Consider the following 20,675-nt stretch of genomic DNA (forward strand, 5'->3'; position numbering starts at 1 on the left):
GTAATTTGTAATCAAAGAACGTATCTTCACATGAACACATTTATTTTAATACTTTATAATAAAAAATATTTTAATCAGAAAGACTTTACAGATTGCTGAGATATATTTACACTAAACATTATAATGTAGAAAAGTGGAATTAAGACTATAAAGTAAAAATGTAATTAAGTATCTGTACTTATAAATAGGTCTTAAATGCCTTAACATAAATTAACCTCCATAAATACTGGAGATTATATACATGTTAAAATAACTGCTGAGAAATCAAATTTTTAGAAAAGCTAACACTAAGTCCATAATTATCAAATATACTCTACAAATCGTTCAATAATAACTGAAGAATGTTTTCAAAAGCTGGAAAATGGAAAAACAATAGATTCAATTTATTAATGCAATTAGTCCTCATTTATCTGTGAGAACCTATATTTCAGTTCCAATCACCATTTGCTTTACTACTAATTAGACGGTTTTCATTTCAAACATATATCATATATAAAATTAAACAGAAAAATACTGAATAATGCTAAAATATTAGGTACCTCCTTCCAAGGCCCAAAACAGAAAAAAGGACAATTTTATAACTAGATTTTAGTTATATTATATATATATGTATATATATATATATATATATATATATATATATAAAAGAGAATATAAACTGCCTCTTAAAGCAGTTTTTCCTCTCCTTAAGATTCCTTTAACATACTGAGTATTCTCTGCTGCTGTATTAGGTAAGTATCTTGCCTATTTTGTTTATTAGTGCGTCTCTAGTCAGGGCCCTGCAATGCATATGGCACACAATGGGCATTCATCACTTATCTGTGGGATAGATCTGAATGAATAAATAAAAAACAATCTTTGCACAAAGGCAGATAAACATAGTGAAAAACCTCACTGGTGTTTTTAAAAACTTGTAGCAAATTGGGGAATACTCTTCAAAAACTGAGGAAAACACACATCCTGTCTAATCTGGTCAGCCTTCTTTGCTTTGATCAACTCAATAAAGACAAAGAAGAAAAATTAAGCATTTTTTAAAAGTTAGTAGAAGACAAAAACAGTATGAGCAAGACAAAATAGATTCTAAGAAATATGCAAAGAAATGCTTGATTTATAATAAAAAGATGACTGAATTAATAAAACAGAGCAAGTCACACAACACAGACTCCCATAAGATGGAAGATTAAGTTACATCATGCACAGAGCATCCAGCATGAGTCCACTGTTGTACGCCTGACCTGAGATTACAGTTCATATAAAAATACAGCACCTCAGTACACAGTATTAGTGAGACCTAACCATTTGCTACAAAGGAAGTTATTACAATAAAAAAAAGAACAAAATTCAGCCAGTTACCCAAATCAAAAGAAAAAAACTATAATGAGAACAGTTTGTACTATGAACTTTCCAAATCAAATTTACCATATGATGTAATGGAGAAATTGATCAGATGGACTATTTTCATTGTGATCATGCTTAAGGATCTCTAATGCGTAGGCTAATGAGATTTAAAAAAAAAACACATATTTTGTTTCCTTCAAACCTATAAAATGTAGACTTACTCTTTGCTTAGGGTCTCACAAAATATGACATTCTTGTGTGTCTAATCTAAATTTTAGGTAGACCCCCCCCCAAAAAAGAGACTTTTCTAAGGAAATTCAAAGTTCACACTCAAAATCAATCTATGAATTGAGCCAAGACAAATGAAGATTGCTATATGTCTTACTCTCAAACTTCCCTAAGCTTCTTCAAAAGATCCATTATTAAGAACTGTATAGCTATCTGAAATAAAGTACCACTTTCAGATGCCATTCACACACTTCAATAAATTTGAATCTTACTTTGATGAAGAAAGTACACTTTGAATTAAAAACCTGTTATCCGCAATGTATGTCCATTTCAAGAGGATGGGACAGAGCTACAAAGCGAACACTGCTAGATCTTTTCGGAGTCTAACATGAATCCCAGTCTATCCTGAGACAGTTAGCTATGTGACCACACACATCTCAGTGTTCGTATCTGCTTGGATTTGTTAAAACAAATTCTCTAGCATCAGATCGTTAAACTCAGTGTTAATCTCTATCACTAAAGAAATAATCTTGTAATCAGAATAAGTGTCTTGGCTGAACTAACTTACCATTTAATAAAGCCTCAAAGAGCTATATTTCAATATTCTCTTCAGTTTCAAATTGAATAACAATGAACAGTAGGCCTGAGATAGTATTTTTTTAATGAATAATACTCCCCAAAATAATTTGGATTCCTGCACCATTACCTATTTTTAAAAAGTTTCCATAATTAGTAACTCCTATTCCTAATAACAAAAAGGTGACAAAATAAATATGTATATGAATTTCAAAATATGACATATATATATATGTCAACCCAGAATGGGAACCGTGAGGTGTTTATAAATTTATGTTAAAAATAGGTACTAAGATCCCAACCTTCTTACTATTTTTAAAAACTTCTGTGTCCTCCTAAAGACTATTCTAAATGAAAGAAAGTAATCAGGTGAATGGTCATTTAACTGACTGTTCATCTATTTTAATTTTGATTCTATTTTGCAGTACTGAGCTTGTCTATAATCTAAAGATTTGTAAATTCTATGACAAGCACTATATCTACCTTTTGAAGAACTCAACAAATATATATCTTTAAAACATGTTTAAAATGAGAAAATTAAACAGAAAACTATCTCCCTATATCACAGAAAGGTATAAAATCATTCTGCAGAAAAACAATTACAAGTAATAATCTCACAAACAGTAAAAGCAAAAAATACTGAAAAGATAAACTTGTAAACAACCCTAACAAATTCAGCTATTTCTTCTCTTCCCCAAATTAGGTAGACTTATTCTAAAGAAACAAAATTAACACTTCTACTTGCTTAAGCTATACCAATTCTTAAGAAAATAAGTGTCAAATCTGAAAGTTAAAATTTCAAACAAAAAGCAAATGATATAAGAGACATAAACTCAGCTTCTGGCTTTGGAGTTAAATTAAGGTAGAGACGACTTAACATTAAAAAGCAAGAGTCCAACAGAATTGGAGAAAAACTTTACAAAAGAACATCTATATAACAGGGGATTAATATACAGAATATATAAGGAACACCTACAACTCAACAATAAAAACTGTCCAATTTAAACATGGGCAAAGGACTTAAACATATATTTCTCCAAAGATGATTATAAATGGCCAGTAAACACTTGAAAAGATGGAGGCATGTAAGGGGGTTGCATGAAACAGATAAAAGGGATTCAGAGGTACAAGCTTCCAGTTATAAAATAAATAAGTCATGGAGATGTATATACAGTATAGGGTATACAATCAATAATAATGTAAAAACTTTATATGGTAACAGATGGTTACTAGACTTATCAAGATCATTTCATAATTTAAATGTTGAATCACTGTTTTACACCTGAAAGTAATATAATATTGTATGTAAAATTCCTTCAAAAAAATCTCTAATCATTAGAGAAATGCTAATCAAAACCACAGTGAGATAAATTTCACATTCAATATGATGGCTATTATAAAAAAATGGAAAATAACAAGAGTTGGTAATGATAGAGAAACTGGAACCTTGTGCATTGCTAATGAGAATATGATGGTGCAGTCACTGAATACCAATTTCTCAAAAAATTAAACACAGAATTATCATATAATTCAACAATTCTACTCCTATGTATATACCCAAAAGAACTGGAAGAATGGACTCAAACAGATAATTTGCACACTCATGTTCATAGTAGCGTTATTCACAATAGCTAAACGGTAGAAATAACCCAAATATCCATTGATGCATGAATAGATAAACAAAATCTGACATTTACATACAATGAAATGCCTTCTCTGTCTCTCGCTCTCTCTCTCTCTCTCTTTTTTTAGTCGCTAAGTCGTGTCCGACTCTTGCGACTCCATGGATTATGGCCTGCCACGCTCCTCTATCCATAGGATTCTCCAGGCAAGAATACTGGAGTTAGTAGCCATTTCCTTCTCCAGAGGATCTTCCCCACCCAGGAATTGAACCACAGTCTCCTGCATTGCAGGCAGATTCTTTAACTGAACTATGAGGGGAAAAAAGGAATGAAAAAGAAGGAAGGAAAGGAGGGAGGAAGAGGGGAGGGGAAGAAATATAGGCTACAGCATGGATGAACCTTGAAAACTTTATGCTAAATGAAGTAGGTCAAATACAAAAGGACAAATATTCAATAATTCCATTTACATATGGTATCTGAAATAGCCAAATTCATAGGGACAGAAAGTAAAATAGTAGTTACCAGGAGCTGAAGGGAGTAATGGAAGTTACTGTTTTAATGGGTACAGAATATAACATTTGTGGAGAGTGGTAATATGAATGGTGGTTAACAGCAGCACAATGATATGAATGTACTTAATGCCACAGAACTGCACACTTACAAATGGATAAAATGATAAACTCTATGTTAGGTATATTTCACCATGATAGAAATTAAAACGATAGTAATTTTTAAGGTGTTGTGATACACTTGAAAGAACTCTGAATCAAGAAAATGAAAATCAAGTTCAGGTACTGATATTAACTGTGTGCTCATAACTAAGTAATTTGACCTCGCTGGGATTCAGTTTTTCATCTTTGAAATAAGAAGGCTGTAGTAGATGATATTGGTATTTCTTTTCAGTTAGAAACGTTTCATGAAAGAATATTCCAGACACCAGAAGAACCAAAGCTGGAAATCAGGCTGTTGCCACTCAAATGGAAATAAGAGAGTTAACATCTCAGTTACATCTTACCAGTTATATCTTACATTCTGTCACAGACAACGTTAATCACAAAAGCAGATAGATTATAATAAATACAGCTTTGGAAACAAAGGAACAAAAAAGATCTATCTAGAGTAACATTAAAAACACCCAACTCTTATGTCTTCTGCGGCCTCAAACTGGGTAGTTGAGCAAACACTGTTTTTAGCCCTGTGGGATGGGTTACTTACTCTGTTTACTAATAAGTGTAACAGGCATTTTTGTTATACTTGAAGGGCCCAGCTTCCATTAGAGCTAAAAGCACTAATTCATACGGCAGAAAAATGGCTGCTTCAGTTTCTATTTCAGGGAAGCAAATGATCAGTTATCTGACCCACCTCTCCTCATCAATACCATGAACCTGCTAGCACCAAATCCTGTATTTTCTATTTAACACTGAACTTAAACACAGATTCCACAGAAGTATCTTCCTCCCACAAATAAACTGCTCAACAACTTCACTAGCCAAAACCATGATACCTTTGGCATTGGACTAAGAATGGATACTTAGAGGAAACCCTAAACTTGTAAAGAAATATGTGTTTTCCCCCGTTACTACGAGTATGAAAATGGCTCATGATATAAATCAGCAAGCAATAATTATGAAGAAAGAAGAAACAAGAAAACAGATTTCAATTCAATATAAGAAAGAGCTTTAGAGCTGCCCAACAATGACTATGGCTGTCTCAGAAAGTAGCTAACTCCCTGTGTATAAAATGTTCAATCATAGATGACCATATATCAAAGCTATGCCATAAATATGACTCAGAAATTGACGTAATACCTAATATGTCACCTAACCCTAATAACTCCAATTCTCTGAGATTAGCAGCACAATAATATCTATTTACCATTAATTGCTACTAGGAAAATTCATATTAGCTATACTATCATAACTAGCCTCTCTACATGTGGAAATCTGTATTAACTATAAGGCAAGATAATTAACAAAAGATAATGTAAACCTTCATTCCTTTCAGGTAAGGTAGGGATCAAGGACTTTGGAATTAAATAACCCTCCGTGAGAATCCTTGTCTAGGAACTGTGTGACTTTGGACAAGTTATGTAACCTCTCTGAGCTTTAGTTTTATAAGAGGGAATATTAATCTCACAGGGTTGTTAGGAAAGCGTTATTAAACTAATAACCTAACACTCTATAAAAAAGTACAGTATTCTCTTTCAACTCCTACCCATTCTTTAATAACCTGCTTAAAAGTTACCTTCTCCATGACTTTCTAAGCCATTCCAATTTTTCACTGAATTTACAAATTTATTTATGAGTAAGATCACTTGATCTTACTTATGAGTAAGATTTTTGAACCCACAATTATAGGAGAAACTGAACTCAAAACTGTATTATGGTTGCAGTTTAATAAGCTGGATCATAAAGAAATAGGACTAATGAACATTTGATTAACTCTATAACTATTTTTAAGTGTTCATATGGAAAACGTAGACATCCTCACTTGTGTACAAGCCTGAAGTAACTTTCCAAATTCTTCCCCCACTGTATTCATTCACAGATTTAATGAACTAATAACCCTTACTGTTTGACAATGTTGTCACCTAAAAGCCTCTACACCCTAACTAGCCTTTCAAGAATTGGATATCTGACTGGTTCAGCCATTAAAGCCCAATTGTAATGTCTCTTCTCTGAAGTTATTCCTGAGGTCTTAGAGAAATTCTCTCATTTCTTTCAACAAGACATTCTGCTTAAGCCTCAATTTTGCAATTTAATGACAACTGTTTTCACATATGTCTAGTGTCTTCCCTACTAGATTGTAAGTTTTTATGGTGAGGAGATATCTTTCAACTTCACTATATTATAATTTACTATTTCCTCAATCCTAACACTTAGCACACTGACTATCAAAACACAGAAAAATACTTAATGTCATCAAATGTCCCTTAACACAACTGAGACATCTTAAAGGAAAGGAAAAAATGGCAAAGGAATAAAAAAGAAACTGACACAAACTTCAAGTACTTATTTTTAAATTAAAACTGCAGATCAAGAACGTGTAGATTGTCAGTGTTCATGTAATGTAACACTGTATACTGACAAAAGCCAATAGTCTGAAGTCACATTACACAGGATGGATGAACCTCACAAATTTAAGTATGATTCCATTTACATTAAATCCAAGAATATACACTATTAGAAATCAGAATAATGGCTAATACTGGAGGAAGATGGAAGAGAGAGGCTTTCGGGATGCTGATATTTTGTTTCTTAAGCTGGTTACCAAGCACTCACTCCAGTTATGAAACACTGTAATATATGTACTTTTCTATAAGATATTAATATTTCAGTCAAAACATTTAAAAGAGTTGAAATATATATCATTTCTCTGTTTTGAGAAAAATGGCAATGCTAAGAGTACATCTAAAAGCCTAAAATCGTCATCACTGTAGAAATTTTAAAAATAAGTATGAACAGTAGACCAATGCTTAATTCTGCTAGCAATAACAATGCTCATACTTTATTGCCCTTTAATCAATCGCTTACTGCCCTTTTTAAAAAACTCATAACTGAAAAGAATCAAGTGAAAATTTAAATTAACTGCTCAAAATGTATCCCATTAAATATTATTGGTCACTGTTTTTGTCACTACATCCTACACATTTCAATCCTGTTCCAAGAAACTAAAACAACTAAACTTTACCTGATACAAAATAATAAAAAAGCTTTTCTGAAAAGCTTATTTTTATATGTTTGAAAACTACATAATATAGAATAAAAGATACAATATAACCAAAATATCTTGGAAAAAAAAAATCTAACAAACTAAAGTTTTGTAATAGCTTACTCACTGAGATTAAAATATTTTACCATGAATATTTAAATGGAAGATAACCTTTTTTCAATGTTACTTAATTCACATATTTTTAAAATTACCAGACCTGATTAAATATTATTACTTTCAAGATTCATATAAAATTAACATCCCAATTTAGAAATATTTTAAAAAGTATAAACTATTTTGCTGACTTAAATAAAATCTAGATTTACATTAATAACATACCAAGTAAAAATTTTTCAGTGTACTATAAAATGCCTTTGTTTCAAAAGCTATGGTCTGTAGTGAATATGCTCTTCTCATTATTGCATGAAATACAAACAGAGCATGATAAATATGCCTTAAGAAATTCTGGAATGTGAATTTTAAAAAACCAAACAGCTTGTATTATCTGAGGAAGGGAGAGACTGTGAATGGGGACAGACTTGACATAATCCTCACTCCCTGCAACCATTAAATGAAATTCTCAGTTCTCCTATGATTTCTATTCCACAGAAGTATTATATGATATATTTTATCTGGTACTTTATATGCTTTATTTACCTAAGATATATCTCTCTGATTTTTGTATTGATTACTTTCCATTTAGAGCTGCTAAAAATTATAGTTTATTTTGTATTCGCTAAGGAAAACAACTTAAAGAAACTATTTCAAAACAACATACTTTCGTAAAGCATAGCAAAAAATACCACTGAAATAATGGAGAAGTGGTCTTAACTGCACAAAAGCAAATCACATCCAAATAAATATTACCATTCTGTGATCTCATGCTTTTAGTATTTAATTGGAATATTTTCATTCAGATGTCAGCAGATATATCTTAAACCAAATTTGGCAATATTCAGAGTAAAATCCTTAAAATCAGCACACATCCTTAAAATAAGCCTTACCTATTTAAATATTCATCTTTTTTCATATAAAGTCTATAACTCACTTTGGAAATTTTGGCTGCTTTATTTTTAAAAACAAGTATTTTCTACAGTAAATACAGCACTGTATCTAATAAAATTTTAGTGTCATGAATAATAAATCAGTAGATACAAGAATCTATTAAAGTTAATATCAACTGGGACATATCCCATGGTATTTTGTAATAGATCAGAATATATAATTCTTGGCTCAAATGCAACATATAAACACCAATACAAAGTTGAAAAGTGCAATCTCTCCCAATATAATAAGTGCCATATGAGGCATATGGACGAGGCATAATATGCCATATGACGCCTAAGGACAAAATTAAACTTATCAAGAAAAATTAAGAATAAAATCATTTAACTGATTTAATTTATAGAAAAACTGGCTCCAAGACTCAGTTTACTTTACGTTCTGTATCTTTTCAATTTTCTGAATCAATAGGCAAATTCCTTTGAAAATGTTATCATTTACTTTACAAATTTCATTTTAAAAGTTATATATTATTCAAGGAAATATATCTTTAACAAATCAAGTACTTTAAAGAAGTCAAATCTATTTTTTGAAAGGTATGTTGCTTTTCATAAATAACTAATGAAAATAAAATCCTATAATAATAAGCTTGCTAATTAGGATAAAAAAGCAAAGATGTATTTCAAATAATTGAAGTAATTCATATTTTAAAATATAGAAATATTTCACTAGTATATAATTTCATATATTTTCATCTTATTTCATACAGTTAAACAATCATTTCTTTAACATTAAAAGCACTGCTTCCGATTGAAGGAAAAAAGGTATGATTAGTAACTACTGACCCTCTTTCTATAAATCTCTTTTAATTCAGGAAGAGTGACCTCCAAATAAAGGAATCCAGTACTAAATGAAAGTAAGGGCTAAAATCAGTTTCTGCCCAAATGCAGTGACTGTACACAGACACATCAAAAATACTAGATTTATGTCATAAGAATAAATGACATAATCACTTTTCTCAGTGGTTAGGAATATACATAAAATTGGTATTTAGTTGAAATACCTTGGTCTTGTTATTAATTTGCAACTTTAAAAAAAACTTTGTATTCTCTCATTTAAAAAAAAAAAAAAACTTGCCCTTGCAGTTCCTATCCAATGTGAAACAGCAACATTTTACTATAGCTGCAACATGGATTGATAGTTATTACCCCAACAAAAGTTATCTCTACCACAAGTACTATAAACTAATTGATTTCAGATATTTAAAAGAGATTTCTAACATCACAGTTTTTAAAAAAATGAAGTATTAACTCCACATATTTTTCTCAAGTTTTATATAAAACTAATACATTGACATAAGACAGATATGATTGTTTTTTTCCCCTTCTAAGGTAACTGAAAATTATCATAAACCACACTTTAACATAATACTTACCAGCATGTGGGTAGTTTCAGAAGTTTACCATAAAGAGCAGTGCTGAAAGAGGGAACAATTGGTACAGGTAAGCAGTAAGATCCCCTACAATCCAAAGACGTCAGTCCTGCCTGGAAACCAAATATCTGCAACAAAAAGAAAAGACCCAAATGTTCACAGAGACAAAGTTTTAATAAGCACAGGATGAAATACGTCAGTTTCAATTTGCTCTACAACAGCTGCACACTAAATATGTTCCAATGTCTTTTTGCACTTCCCAAACATCAACATTTTCTTTTATTCACTTTGACATTAACTAAATCAGAATTAAGAAATTTAAATATAAAGTATTTCTTTCATATCCCTGAGAGATTACTGTTCTTTTGATCAATTTTAAGTTTCATATTTTATCTCTATACATAATTCTCACTTAGCATTTTACAGTCTAAAATGTACATATTCTGTTAAGACAACTGATTACATTGTACACATCACAGATATTAACATTAATAAATTACTGTTATATCATTTTATGCCTCAAAGAACATTAACTACAACGAAAACAATCTTAAAAGTATTTTGCCTTCAACTTACAGTATGCACACACAAAAGGGATATCCAAATATATCCTAAAAAATGTTACATCTTTTCCCTTTCTTTTGTAAAAAGGATAGGGAAGAGGTTTTTCACCTCAGGAAATTTGGTAAATGGCATGAATTACTTTTTATATGTTTATACTTAAAACAAGTAGATCACACTCCCTAAAATTCCTGAACACTACATTGCCTTAATAGGAAGAATCCATGTAATATCACATTTTACATGAAACACTGCAGAGAACTGAATATGATATTTCTTCTTCCACTATTTTCAATAAAGTAAATGTTTCAAACTGGAAACACACAGAGATACAAAATGAAGTTACTATTTTGAACAACATGCAAAAGCAGTTTAAGCCCGAAGTTTATCTTTCATAATTATTTTTTATTCCTTCAGTTTATAAAGCACTAACTTTCTTACCTCTAGGATTAATATTAGCTCCTAAAATCTACAGAAAAACATATTTAAAATACCTCAATAACCAATTTTGAATATAAACTAATAATCAATTTCTTAGAAAGCAGTATTAAACTACTTTCAAACAGTCTCAAAAAGCTATTGTGCTATAATTTATCAAGTTGACAATGTCAAATCTTTTCCTGTAAAGTCAGTTAGCAATAAACAAAGTAATTTTCTGGAAAACAGGCATCAGAATTTCGCATTTTCAAACAATTTCAAAAGACCTACTTAATTGCTATCAAGAAAAATGGAAGTGATATACCTATTGATTCCTATAAATCCCACTATTAACCAAGATACAAGAAAGTACTGAGAAGAAAAAAGCATGTTTCTAATATTTAACTGGTCAACTTTAAAAATTAAGTCATTCCACACTTACATTCTTTGAAGACTTGCTCTAAGAAACACTATATGCAAAGAACTTCTGGGAACTATACAGTTTCAGAATTTCACATTTCCTCTGAAAGACCCAGTATTTAAAGGTTTCTGAAACTTATAATTATCAATACTACTTGATACAAAGTATGATTACTAAAACAATGCCCAACTTCCAAATATTTCTAAAGTACAAATCAGGGTAAAACTTTGTCAAACTAGATTATCTGTGTTCAACTAAGAACTCTCTCAAGCTACTTTCTAATAGTCTATAAATGTCCCAACAGTATAATCACAGATGCTATCATTAATGTATTCAGATGGAAACTGGGTGTTGAGGAGATCCCCTGCTGGTTGTTTTCAGAACTGCAAAGGACTTTGGAGAAAGTCCTGCATATTATTCAGTAATTTTTTTAAGCTTTTACTAAATTTACAAACTACCCAGAGAGGACTCCAGGTAACATTCAAGTATAAACTACAGGGGAAAAGGGCCTATCTACCACATCAAAAATAATTATTTCAAAATAACCAATTTTCAACTCTTTTAAATAATAGCAATAAGACGCGAAGATTTGCAATACCTATATAACCAAATACCCTCTCAACAACACTTGGTCAAGATTACAAATACTTTATCCAGAAAAGGGAAATCAGCACTGTATGAATTGAGGTTGTTTTCATTAGGACTGTTCATAAATTTAGAAATACAATAAAAGTACTTAACACTGCAAACCAATAGTCTGAGGCAAAAAGAATGTATGAAACAATTAAGTGCAACTACTAATAGAAGTCTCAGCTGAAGGAAATACCAACTTGAGAAAGATGACATATATCACGTTAAATGAAAAGTTAAACATGTACTGCCATCTCTTAAAAAATTCTATTAGAGAACAATTGAACTAAATCACCTCTTCTTAAATAAGGGGAAAATGAAATCTAAAAAGCACAAAGGGCTTCTCCAGAATGCTGGAACAGCAATATGATGGTTCATTTGATTTAGCTCATCTTTTAGCTCACAATTTCACTGCTTTACTTCCTCACCCTACCACTTCCTTCCCCTATCCAAAAACGTATGGTTGATTCTCCACTTACTCTTAAAGGAAAAAAACAATCTTACCACTACCTCTCCCCTCCAACCATTAGTGAAATTCCATTTCTTATTTGGCATCAGCAAAAATCTTTAAAATGTAGGCTGTAAAATGATACATTTTTTTCATTGCCTACTCATTCCTTAAGCCCTCTAAATCTAGTTTCTAGTGAGGTATTCATTGAAACAAAAACAAACTTTGGACTGAAACTGACACCTTATGCAGAAAAACCAAGTATTTTCTAATTTTTTTCCAACAAAATTTAAGTTAGGAAACAATAAGTAATAACAAATTTTTTCATCACCCAGATTTTTTAAATGAATATTCTCATGCTGTCACCTATAGCATTAATGAAATAAAAGCCTTCAGAATACATAAGGGCAAGATTTTAATATTTTCCAAAGAATATAAACAAATGTCCAAGAACCACATGAAAAGAAAACTCAACATCATTAGTCACTAGGGAAATGTATCAAAACCACATGAAGACACCAGTTCACAATCATTAAGATGATTAAAATCAAAAAGACAGTAACAAGTGTCAGTGAGGATGTGGAGAAGAACCCTGAGCCACTACTACTGGGACAGTAAAACAATGCAAGAATCCCTTTGAAAAAAAGTTTGGCAGCTCCTAAAAATGTTAAAGAACAGACAGCTGCACACCAAGGTATATACCCAAGAGTAATGCAACTTGTGTTTACACAAAAACTACACAGAAATGTTCATAGCTATCTTATTCAGAACAGCTAAATACTGGAAATAACAGTGTCCACCAATGAGATAAATGCATAAAAAAATAGAGCACATATCCACACAATGTATTATTCTCTTATAAAAATGGAATAAAGTACTGATACATGAGACAACATGGATGAACTCTGAAAAACATTACGCTAAGTGAAAAGAAGTCAACCACAAAAGAGTGTACGTGGTATGATTCCCATAAAATATCCAGACTAGGCAAATACATACAGAGAGTAGATCAGTGTTTATAGAAGTATGAGGAGTAAATGGAGAGGAAATACTAATGCTTTCTTTTTGGGGGGTGATGAAAACGTTCTGGAACTAGATAATGGTGATGGCTGCTTTAACTCTGTGAAAAGACTAAAATCACTGATTTCTATTCTTTCAAAAAGATGACTTTATGGTATTCATGTTACCTCAATAAAGGTAAACCCTCACACTAGTCTCAATGAACCCCATCCCCCATCATGCCTCGATCTTTCAGGAGTTCAGAATGCATTCCGTTCTTTTATTACACATTTATAAACCCTTGATTTCTTTGGAAGGAATGATGCTAAAGCTGAAACTCCAGTACTTTGGCCACCTCATGCGAAGAGTTGACTCATTGGAAAAGACTCTGATGCTGGGAGGGATTGGGGGCAGGAGGAGAAGGGGACGACCGAGGATGAGATGGCTGGATGGCATCACTGACTCGATGGACATGAATCTGAGTGAACTCCGGGAGGTGGTGATGGACAGGGAGGCTTGGCGTGCTGCGATTCATGGGGTCGCAAAGAGTTGGACACGACTGAGCAACTGAACTGAACTGAACTGATATCTGAACAATCTTTAGCACTATTTTATCTTCTTAATTTACATAAATGGCATCACATTATACATACTATTATGCTTCCTGATATTCCCACCAAAAATTATGCTACAGAGGACTATTCATGTGGGCATTTATAGACCTCAAGTTGTACATATCTGTATATGCAAAAATTTCTCTAAGACAAGGGTCAACTAACTACAGCACACAAGTCAAATTCCAAGCACTGTTTTTGTACTACCTACAAGCTAAGAATAAGTTTTATACGTGTACATTTACAACTGATTTGATGATTGGGAACACTAAGTTAGTTTAAACTCCAGTTGGGTAAATGCTATGGGTTTGGGTGGACTCCAGGAGTTGGTGATGGACAGGGAGGCCTGGCATGCTGTGGTTCATGGCATCACAAAGAATCGGACACGACTCAGTGACTGAACTATCCCAAAAAAAAGAATTTCATTCTCCTCATTAGTAAAATTATATTACAAAAATAGAGTCCTATCCTGCATTTTTAATTCTGTCAACTCAAATACATGGAAATTTGTTCTCTTATTATTTACGTACCTATTTGGTATCCTAAATTTTGCCTCATAGCCCACAAAGCCTAAAATAGTATCTGAATCTTCAAAGAAAAGCTGGCCTCTACTACAGTATATATGTTGAAAACTGGAATGTTTGTGTTTTCAAATTTATGAAATCCTTCAAAATCCAAATGATACCACATCCACCAGCCATATATGAAAGCACAATTCCTTGAACTCTCCAGGGAGAGCTCTTTAATTGATGTTAAATATTCACAAATCCAAGAAAGTCAAAGGGTTTTAATCCTACTAGAACCTTCTTGATCTCTCTGAAGCATTTGCCATAGCTGATCCTTATGAGTAACAAGGCCTTAAATCAGTCACTGTGTTAGTCACTCAGTTATGTCCGACTCTTTGCCACCCTATGTGACAAGGCCTTAAATTTATCTATTTTTCTATAATTTACAGAATGCTTTCACTAATGTATTTTTTATATGCTTCAAACCTCAGATGCCTTGCAATGTCTTAGCTACTTGATTCCACACATATTCAAAGATGGGTTTAGCGGTTAAATAAAGAGGACTTGTTAAATAAAGAGGACTTGTTAAGATATATGAAAGTTCCATCTGTATGTTTCCTTCCATGCCAACTCTCTCAATTAATAAATGTCATTACATGAAGGGGGAAGAATCTACTATCCTGTCACATAGTCAATACATTCACATTTACATATACACATTAAAACTTAAGCATGAGTATTTAACTGAAAATTAGAATTTAAAATGCCAAACACATGAAATAGACATTTAAATCCTTCACTATAGGTTTTTAAGACTGTAAAAGTGAAATTAAACTTTGAAAACGTCTTCAAAGGTTATAGTAATCATCCCAAAGTAACATGAACTGCTATAAACTTTATAACAAATTGGTATTTTTAGCCAGTTCCAAATAGTCACAAAACTAAAAGCCTTTACCAAATCCTTAAAGTTTTAAAATGTACTAGTTCACTGAAGAAGCATTAGAAATGCAATTAAATTTTTTTAAATGCAATCAAATTATTAAGATTCAAGGCTTTATTTTTTAGAGTATTCAAAATTCTTAACATCAGTGAAAAGTTTTTCTACATATACTATGCCCAACACTAACTTCCTGGGACATTTAACTTTTCCATTACAGCTGGAGTCTGACTAAAATATAAACGACAACTAGATAAAAAGGGAGTGAAGACCTTTTCCTAAAACATAATTTTATCTGGACTACACTTTAACTTTTACAGTTCTCTGGAAGTTCAAGTGAGCATTTAATATATTACCAATGACTTTTATGTCAGCATGAATGACAATCATATTGGTGACCAATAGCTTTGGTAATGATTTTCCTCAAGGATGGGGCATGCCTAACTCATTTTTAAGTATCTGCAAAACAGAAAAAACTCAGCATTTGCCAAATGAATGATCCCATGTAAGTATAATACCTTGGAAAGAACTGCCCAAAATTAGACTTGCTTTGATAAAACAGGGCAGATATTCTTAAAAATATAATCTGATATTCAAGTTGTGCCAATACACCTCAGTGTATTAATTTTGGGAATAAATAAAAAAGTACAAGTGTAATATATTCTCTATGTATATAACTTTCACTCTCCATATGACATAAAACACTTGTAATAGATCATTAAAACAATGGCGCCTAAAGAATCATACTATCCTGTGTCTACACCTCTTTGAAACATAATACTGTCAACTCCTCCATCAAGGGAGTAGAATTTCCTTCTCAAACATCTTAAAAATCAGCTTTGCACAGATAGCTAAAAAACGTGTTTTCCCATTACGCATGGTTTGAAAACAGTCAAATTTTGATGTCTTAAATTTAAATATGCCTGTAGGTGATATAAAACTAATATCTTTCGGTTGGTTTCTCTTTATACAGACACATATTTAAGAACTTTAAAACATCAAACCATCAAGCATGAACCAATAAAGTCAAAAGTCCATTTTTGCAGTCCTCTAATTTTCATACTTTACATTAGCACTTGTTCTTAAATTCAGCTTGGCATCGTTTCCTTTAGCCCATAAAACAGAATTACGTATATACACTCTCTACTTACATTACATATATCTGTCTGCCTAGTAAAAATACTTATTACTCAAAATCTGAGTTTACCTATTTGTAAGTACCTATGCTGTGAAAGTGCTGCACTCAATATGTCAGCAAATTTGGAAAACTCAGCAGTGGCCACAGCAATGAAAGTAATGCTCAAAATTCTCAAAGCCAGGCTTCAGTAATACATGAACTGTGAAATTCCAGATGTTCAAGCTGGTTTTAGAAACAGCAGAGGAACCAGAGATCAAATTGTCAACATCTGCTGGATCATCAAAAAAGCAAGAGAGTTCCAGAAAAACATCTATTTCTGCTGTATTGACTATGCCAAAGCCTTTGACTGTGTGGATCACAAAAAATTGTGGAAAATTCTGAAAGAGATGGGAATACCAGACCACCTGTCCTGCCTCTTGAGAAATCTGTATGCAGGTCAAGAAGCAACAGTTAGAACTGATTGGTTCCAAATAGGAAAAGGAGTACGTCAAAGCTGTAATATTGTCACCCTGCTTATTTAACTTCTATGCAGAGTACATCATGAGAAACGTTGGGTTGGATGAAGCACAAGCTGGAATCAAGATTCCCAGGAGAATTATCAATAACCTCAGATATGCAGATGACACCACCCTTATGGCAGAAAGTGAAGAAGAACTAAAAAGCCTCTTGATGAAAGAAAGAGGAGAGTGAAAAAGTTGGCTTAAAGCGCAACATTCAGAAAACTAAGATCAAGGCATCCAGTCCCATCACTTCATGGCAAACAGATGGGGAAACAGTGGCCGACTTTATTTTTCTGGGCTCCAAAATCACTGCAGATGGTGACTACAGCCATGAAATTAAAAGGCGTACTCCTTGGAAGGAAAGTTATGACCAACCTAAACAGCATATTAAAAAGCAGAGACATTGCCAACAAAGGTCTGTCTAGTCAAGACTATGGTTTTTCCAGTAGTCATGTACGGATGTGAGAGTTGGACTATAAAGAAAGCTGAGCGCCAAAGAATTGATGCTTGTGAACTGTGGTGTTGGTGAAGACTCTTCAGAGTCCCTTGGACTGCAAGGAAATCCAACCAGTCCATCCTAAAGGAGGTCAGTCCTGGGTGTTCATTGGAAGGACTGATATTGAAGTTGAAACTCCAATATTTTGGCCACCTGATGCAAAGAGCTGACTCATTTGAAAAGACCCTAATGTTGGGAAAGATTGAAGGCAGGAAGAGAAGGGGACGAAAGAGGATGAGATGGTTAAATGGCATCACCAATTTGATGGACATGAGTTTGGGTAAACTCTGGGAGTTGGTGATAGACAGGGAGGCCTGGCATGCTGCAGTTCATGGGGTTGCAAAGAGTTGGACACGACTGAGCAACTGAACTGACTGACTGATACTGGAATGTATTACTTATTTATTTAAAAATAAAAGAGAGAGAGCGATGGAAGAGCTGAACAAAGTCTCCAACAATTAACTTTACATAACTTGATCTAAGGGGCTTCCCTGGTAGCTCAGCCGGTCAAGAATCCACCTGCAATGCAGGAGACCCCAGTTCAATTCCTGGGTCAGGAAGATCCGCTGGAGAAAGGATAGGCTATCCACTCAAGTATTCTTGGGCTTCCCTGGTGGCTTAGCTGGTAAACAATCCACCTGAAATGTGGGAGACCTGGGTTTAATCCCTGGCTTGGGAAGATCCCCTGAAGAAGGGAATGGCTGCCCACTCCTGTATTCTGGCCTGGAGAGTCCATGGGGTCACAAAGAGGCAGACACGACTGATCGACTTTCACAACTTAAAGTAATAAACTTTTCCTTTGCATTAAGAAATTAAGATGGATTCAATAAGAGGAAAATTACTAAAAACAAACATGTTATGCCCACTTTGCAAAACACTGTCTCACATAAATATTCCCTTGAAAGAAATTATGAATTTTTTAAAACATCCTTAGTTTTAAAATTTCTCATTGCTTAAAATCAACGATACATACAATCTTCAAGTTTTAATTGCCATTATCTTATAAATACCAAGTTATTAACACCAAATAATTGAAGAAATCTTTAATACAGGGACATCTTTATTTTTATGTTAATTATACTGAATAACAACTATATACGTATATTTTATTTAAATCTCATCTAATGGGGTACTAATTCTGTAAAACTACAACTCCAGAAAAAAAAAAAAGATGTATTTCATTCTCCCAAAGCCAACCATATACTAATACACAGGAAAATTCACTTTTCATACCTTAAGGTAGCAATGTGCATAGCAATAATGAAGCAGATTATCAGAAGGCTGAGTAAGGCTGCTGACCACATGCACCAACTGTTCAGCATACATCGGCACAGAATGTTCCAGATTAATTTTATCCACTAGTATCTGAACAGAAGGCAAAGGCCGGAGAGACTGGAAGTTTGTAGTATTCATGAAGTTACTTGAATTCTGGAAAATAATAATGATCACTTTATACTTCTGGAGAAATAACTGGTATGCCATGGCCTCTAGAGACACTTCAGAGTGACAAATAATGCAGTGACATCAAATTATCCTAGAAATGATGCTTTCCTATGGGACTCTCTTACCATAACCAAACAGAAACACCTTCTATTTTTAAGTACTCAAGTCGTGCCAATATTTAATTAAGAAAAAGAAAAAAGATTTCAAAGGCCTATTTACTGCAAAATTATCAATGCCCTTTTAGCTAGAGCTTTTTGTTTTTTCAGTCAACTAGAATATTCTAACTACATGCCTCAGTACATTGAAAGTATTTTCTTAACTTGATAATTTCCCCCCAAATCCCAGATATTGCAAAGCCTTTATCTTCTATTATTCACATTTAGATGACTAAAGGACTAAGTGGACTACTCTAGACAATCTGAAAGACACTGACAATAAGCAAAGTTTGTAGGACAGAAAAATTTCTGATCCATATTATATCTACTAATAACAAATAACAAACATGCTAAAGGCTCATAAAGTCCTAAGAATCTCAAGGTAGGCTTTGTATTTTTAGTGTTAACAGAATTTTTCTAAGCCTCAGAGTAAATGCAGATAAATTTCCACACATCCAGGGTATGAAATTCATTAGCAAGCCATCAACTATGGTCCTTGAACTTATTTCCATACCTGTAACTCTCAATGAGGAACAGTATGACCCTCCAGCCGAAGGTATGTGAAAATATGTGGGAAGGGCAATTTAATTGTTTTGTCCGTCTTTCATCATCACAAGAATAGGGAAACCATACTGGCATTTAGCAGGCATTGGCTAAAGACAGTAAGTGCTATGTGACACTTCTCTAGCCCAAAAGGTCAATAGTGCCATTATTGAGGAACACTGTGCCTAAAACTAAGCTGGACATACAATTCTTCTTTTCTGACTCACAAATAATTTGTAAACCATCATTTATTGAGCAATTACTATATTAAAAGACTTTATTTTGGATTATTAAAATACAGGAGTCCCTGGTGGCTCAGACAGTAAGGAGTCTGCCTGCAGTGTCGGAGACCCGGGTTTGATCCCTGGGTCAGGAAGATCCCTTGGAGCAGGAAATGGCACCCCACTCCGCTATTCTTGCCTGGAGAATCCCATGGATGGAGGAGCCCGGCAGGTTACAGTCCATGGGGTCACAAAAAAGTGGACACGGCTGAGCTACTTCACTTCAGAAGTGAAGATATAATATACAGTAGAGCATACAAATCTTAAACATACAGCTCAACAAATTTCCATGTATGTAATCACCACACATTTCAAGCACACTGGTAGGGCCCCACCAGGGGCAGCCAATGTTCTCACCTTGATCATCACAGATTAGTTCTGTCTGTTAGTCAACTTCACTTGAACAAAATCACACATAAGTATATACATATGTCTGCTTCTTTCATTCAACATATCATCTGATAATTATCTAATGTTCACTCTTTGAGTCAACACATATCATATGGAATGACTATTTTTATTTCTACTCGTAACTCTTAAGCTCTACATTTTCTGATTCTAAAATAGCCATTCTATCCTTCCTCTGATTGGCAATTAAATAGTGTATCTTTTTTTATCCTCTTTTTTCTAGCTTATGTTACTGTTTTCAGTTCCAGAATTTCATTTTGTTCTTTTTT

General features: G+C 33.1%; 1 protein-coding gene across 9 annotated transcripts in view; it reads right to left on the reverse strand.

Annotated features, from left to right (window-relative positions):
• VPS13B (vacuolar protein sorting 13 homolog B) overlaps positions 1-20,675 on the reverse strand; it is a 787,290-nt gene that overhangs the window by 666,820 nt on the left and 99,795 nt on the right. For all 9 annotated transcript variants that reach the window (XM_069600522.1, XM_069600521.1, XM_069600524.1 and 6 more), the window contains exons 15-16: positions 18,810-19,004; positions 9,913-10,037 (exon numbers count right to left, since the gene is read on the reverse strand). In XM_069600522.1, the coding sequence (XP_069456623.1) occupies positions 9,913-10,037; positions 18,810-19,004 (320 nt within the window). The remainder of the gene's footprint in view (positions 1-9,912; positions 10,038-18,809; positions 19,005-20,675) is intronic.

This window comes from Ovis canadensis, chromosome 9 (assembly GCF_042477335.2).
Source record: "Ovis canadensis isolate MfBH-ARS-UI-01 breed Bighorn chromosome 9, ARS-UI_OviCan_v2, whole genome shotgun sequence".
NCBI classification, from domain to species: Eukaryota; Metazoa; Chordata; class Mammalia; order Artiodactyla; family Bovidae; genus Ovis; species Ovis canadensis.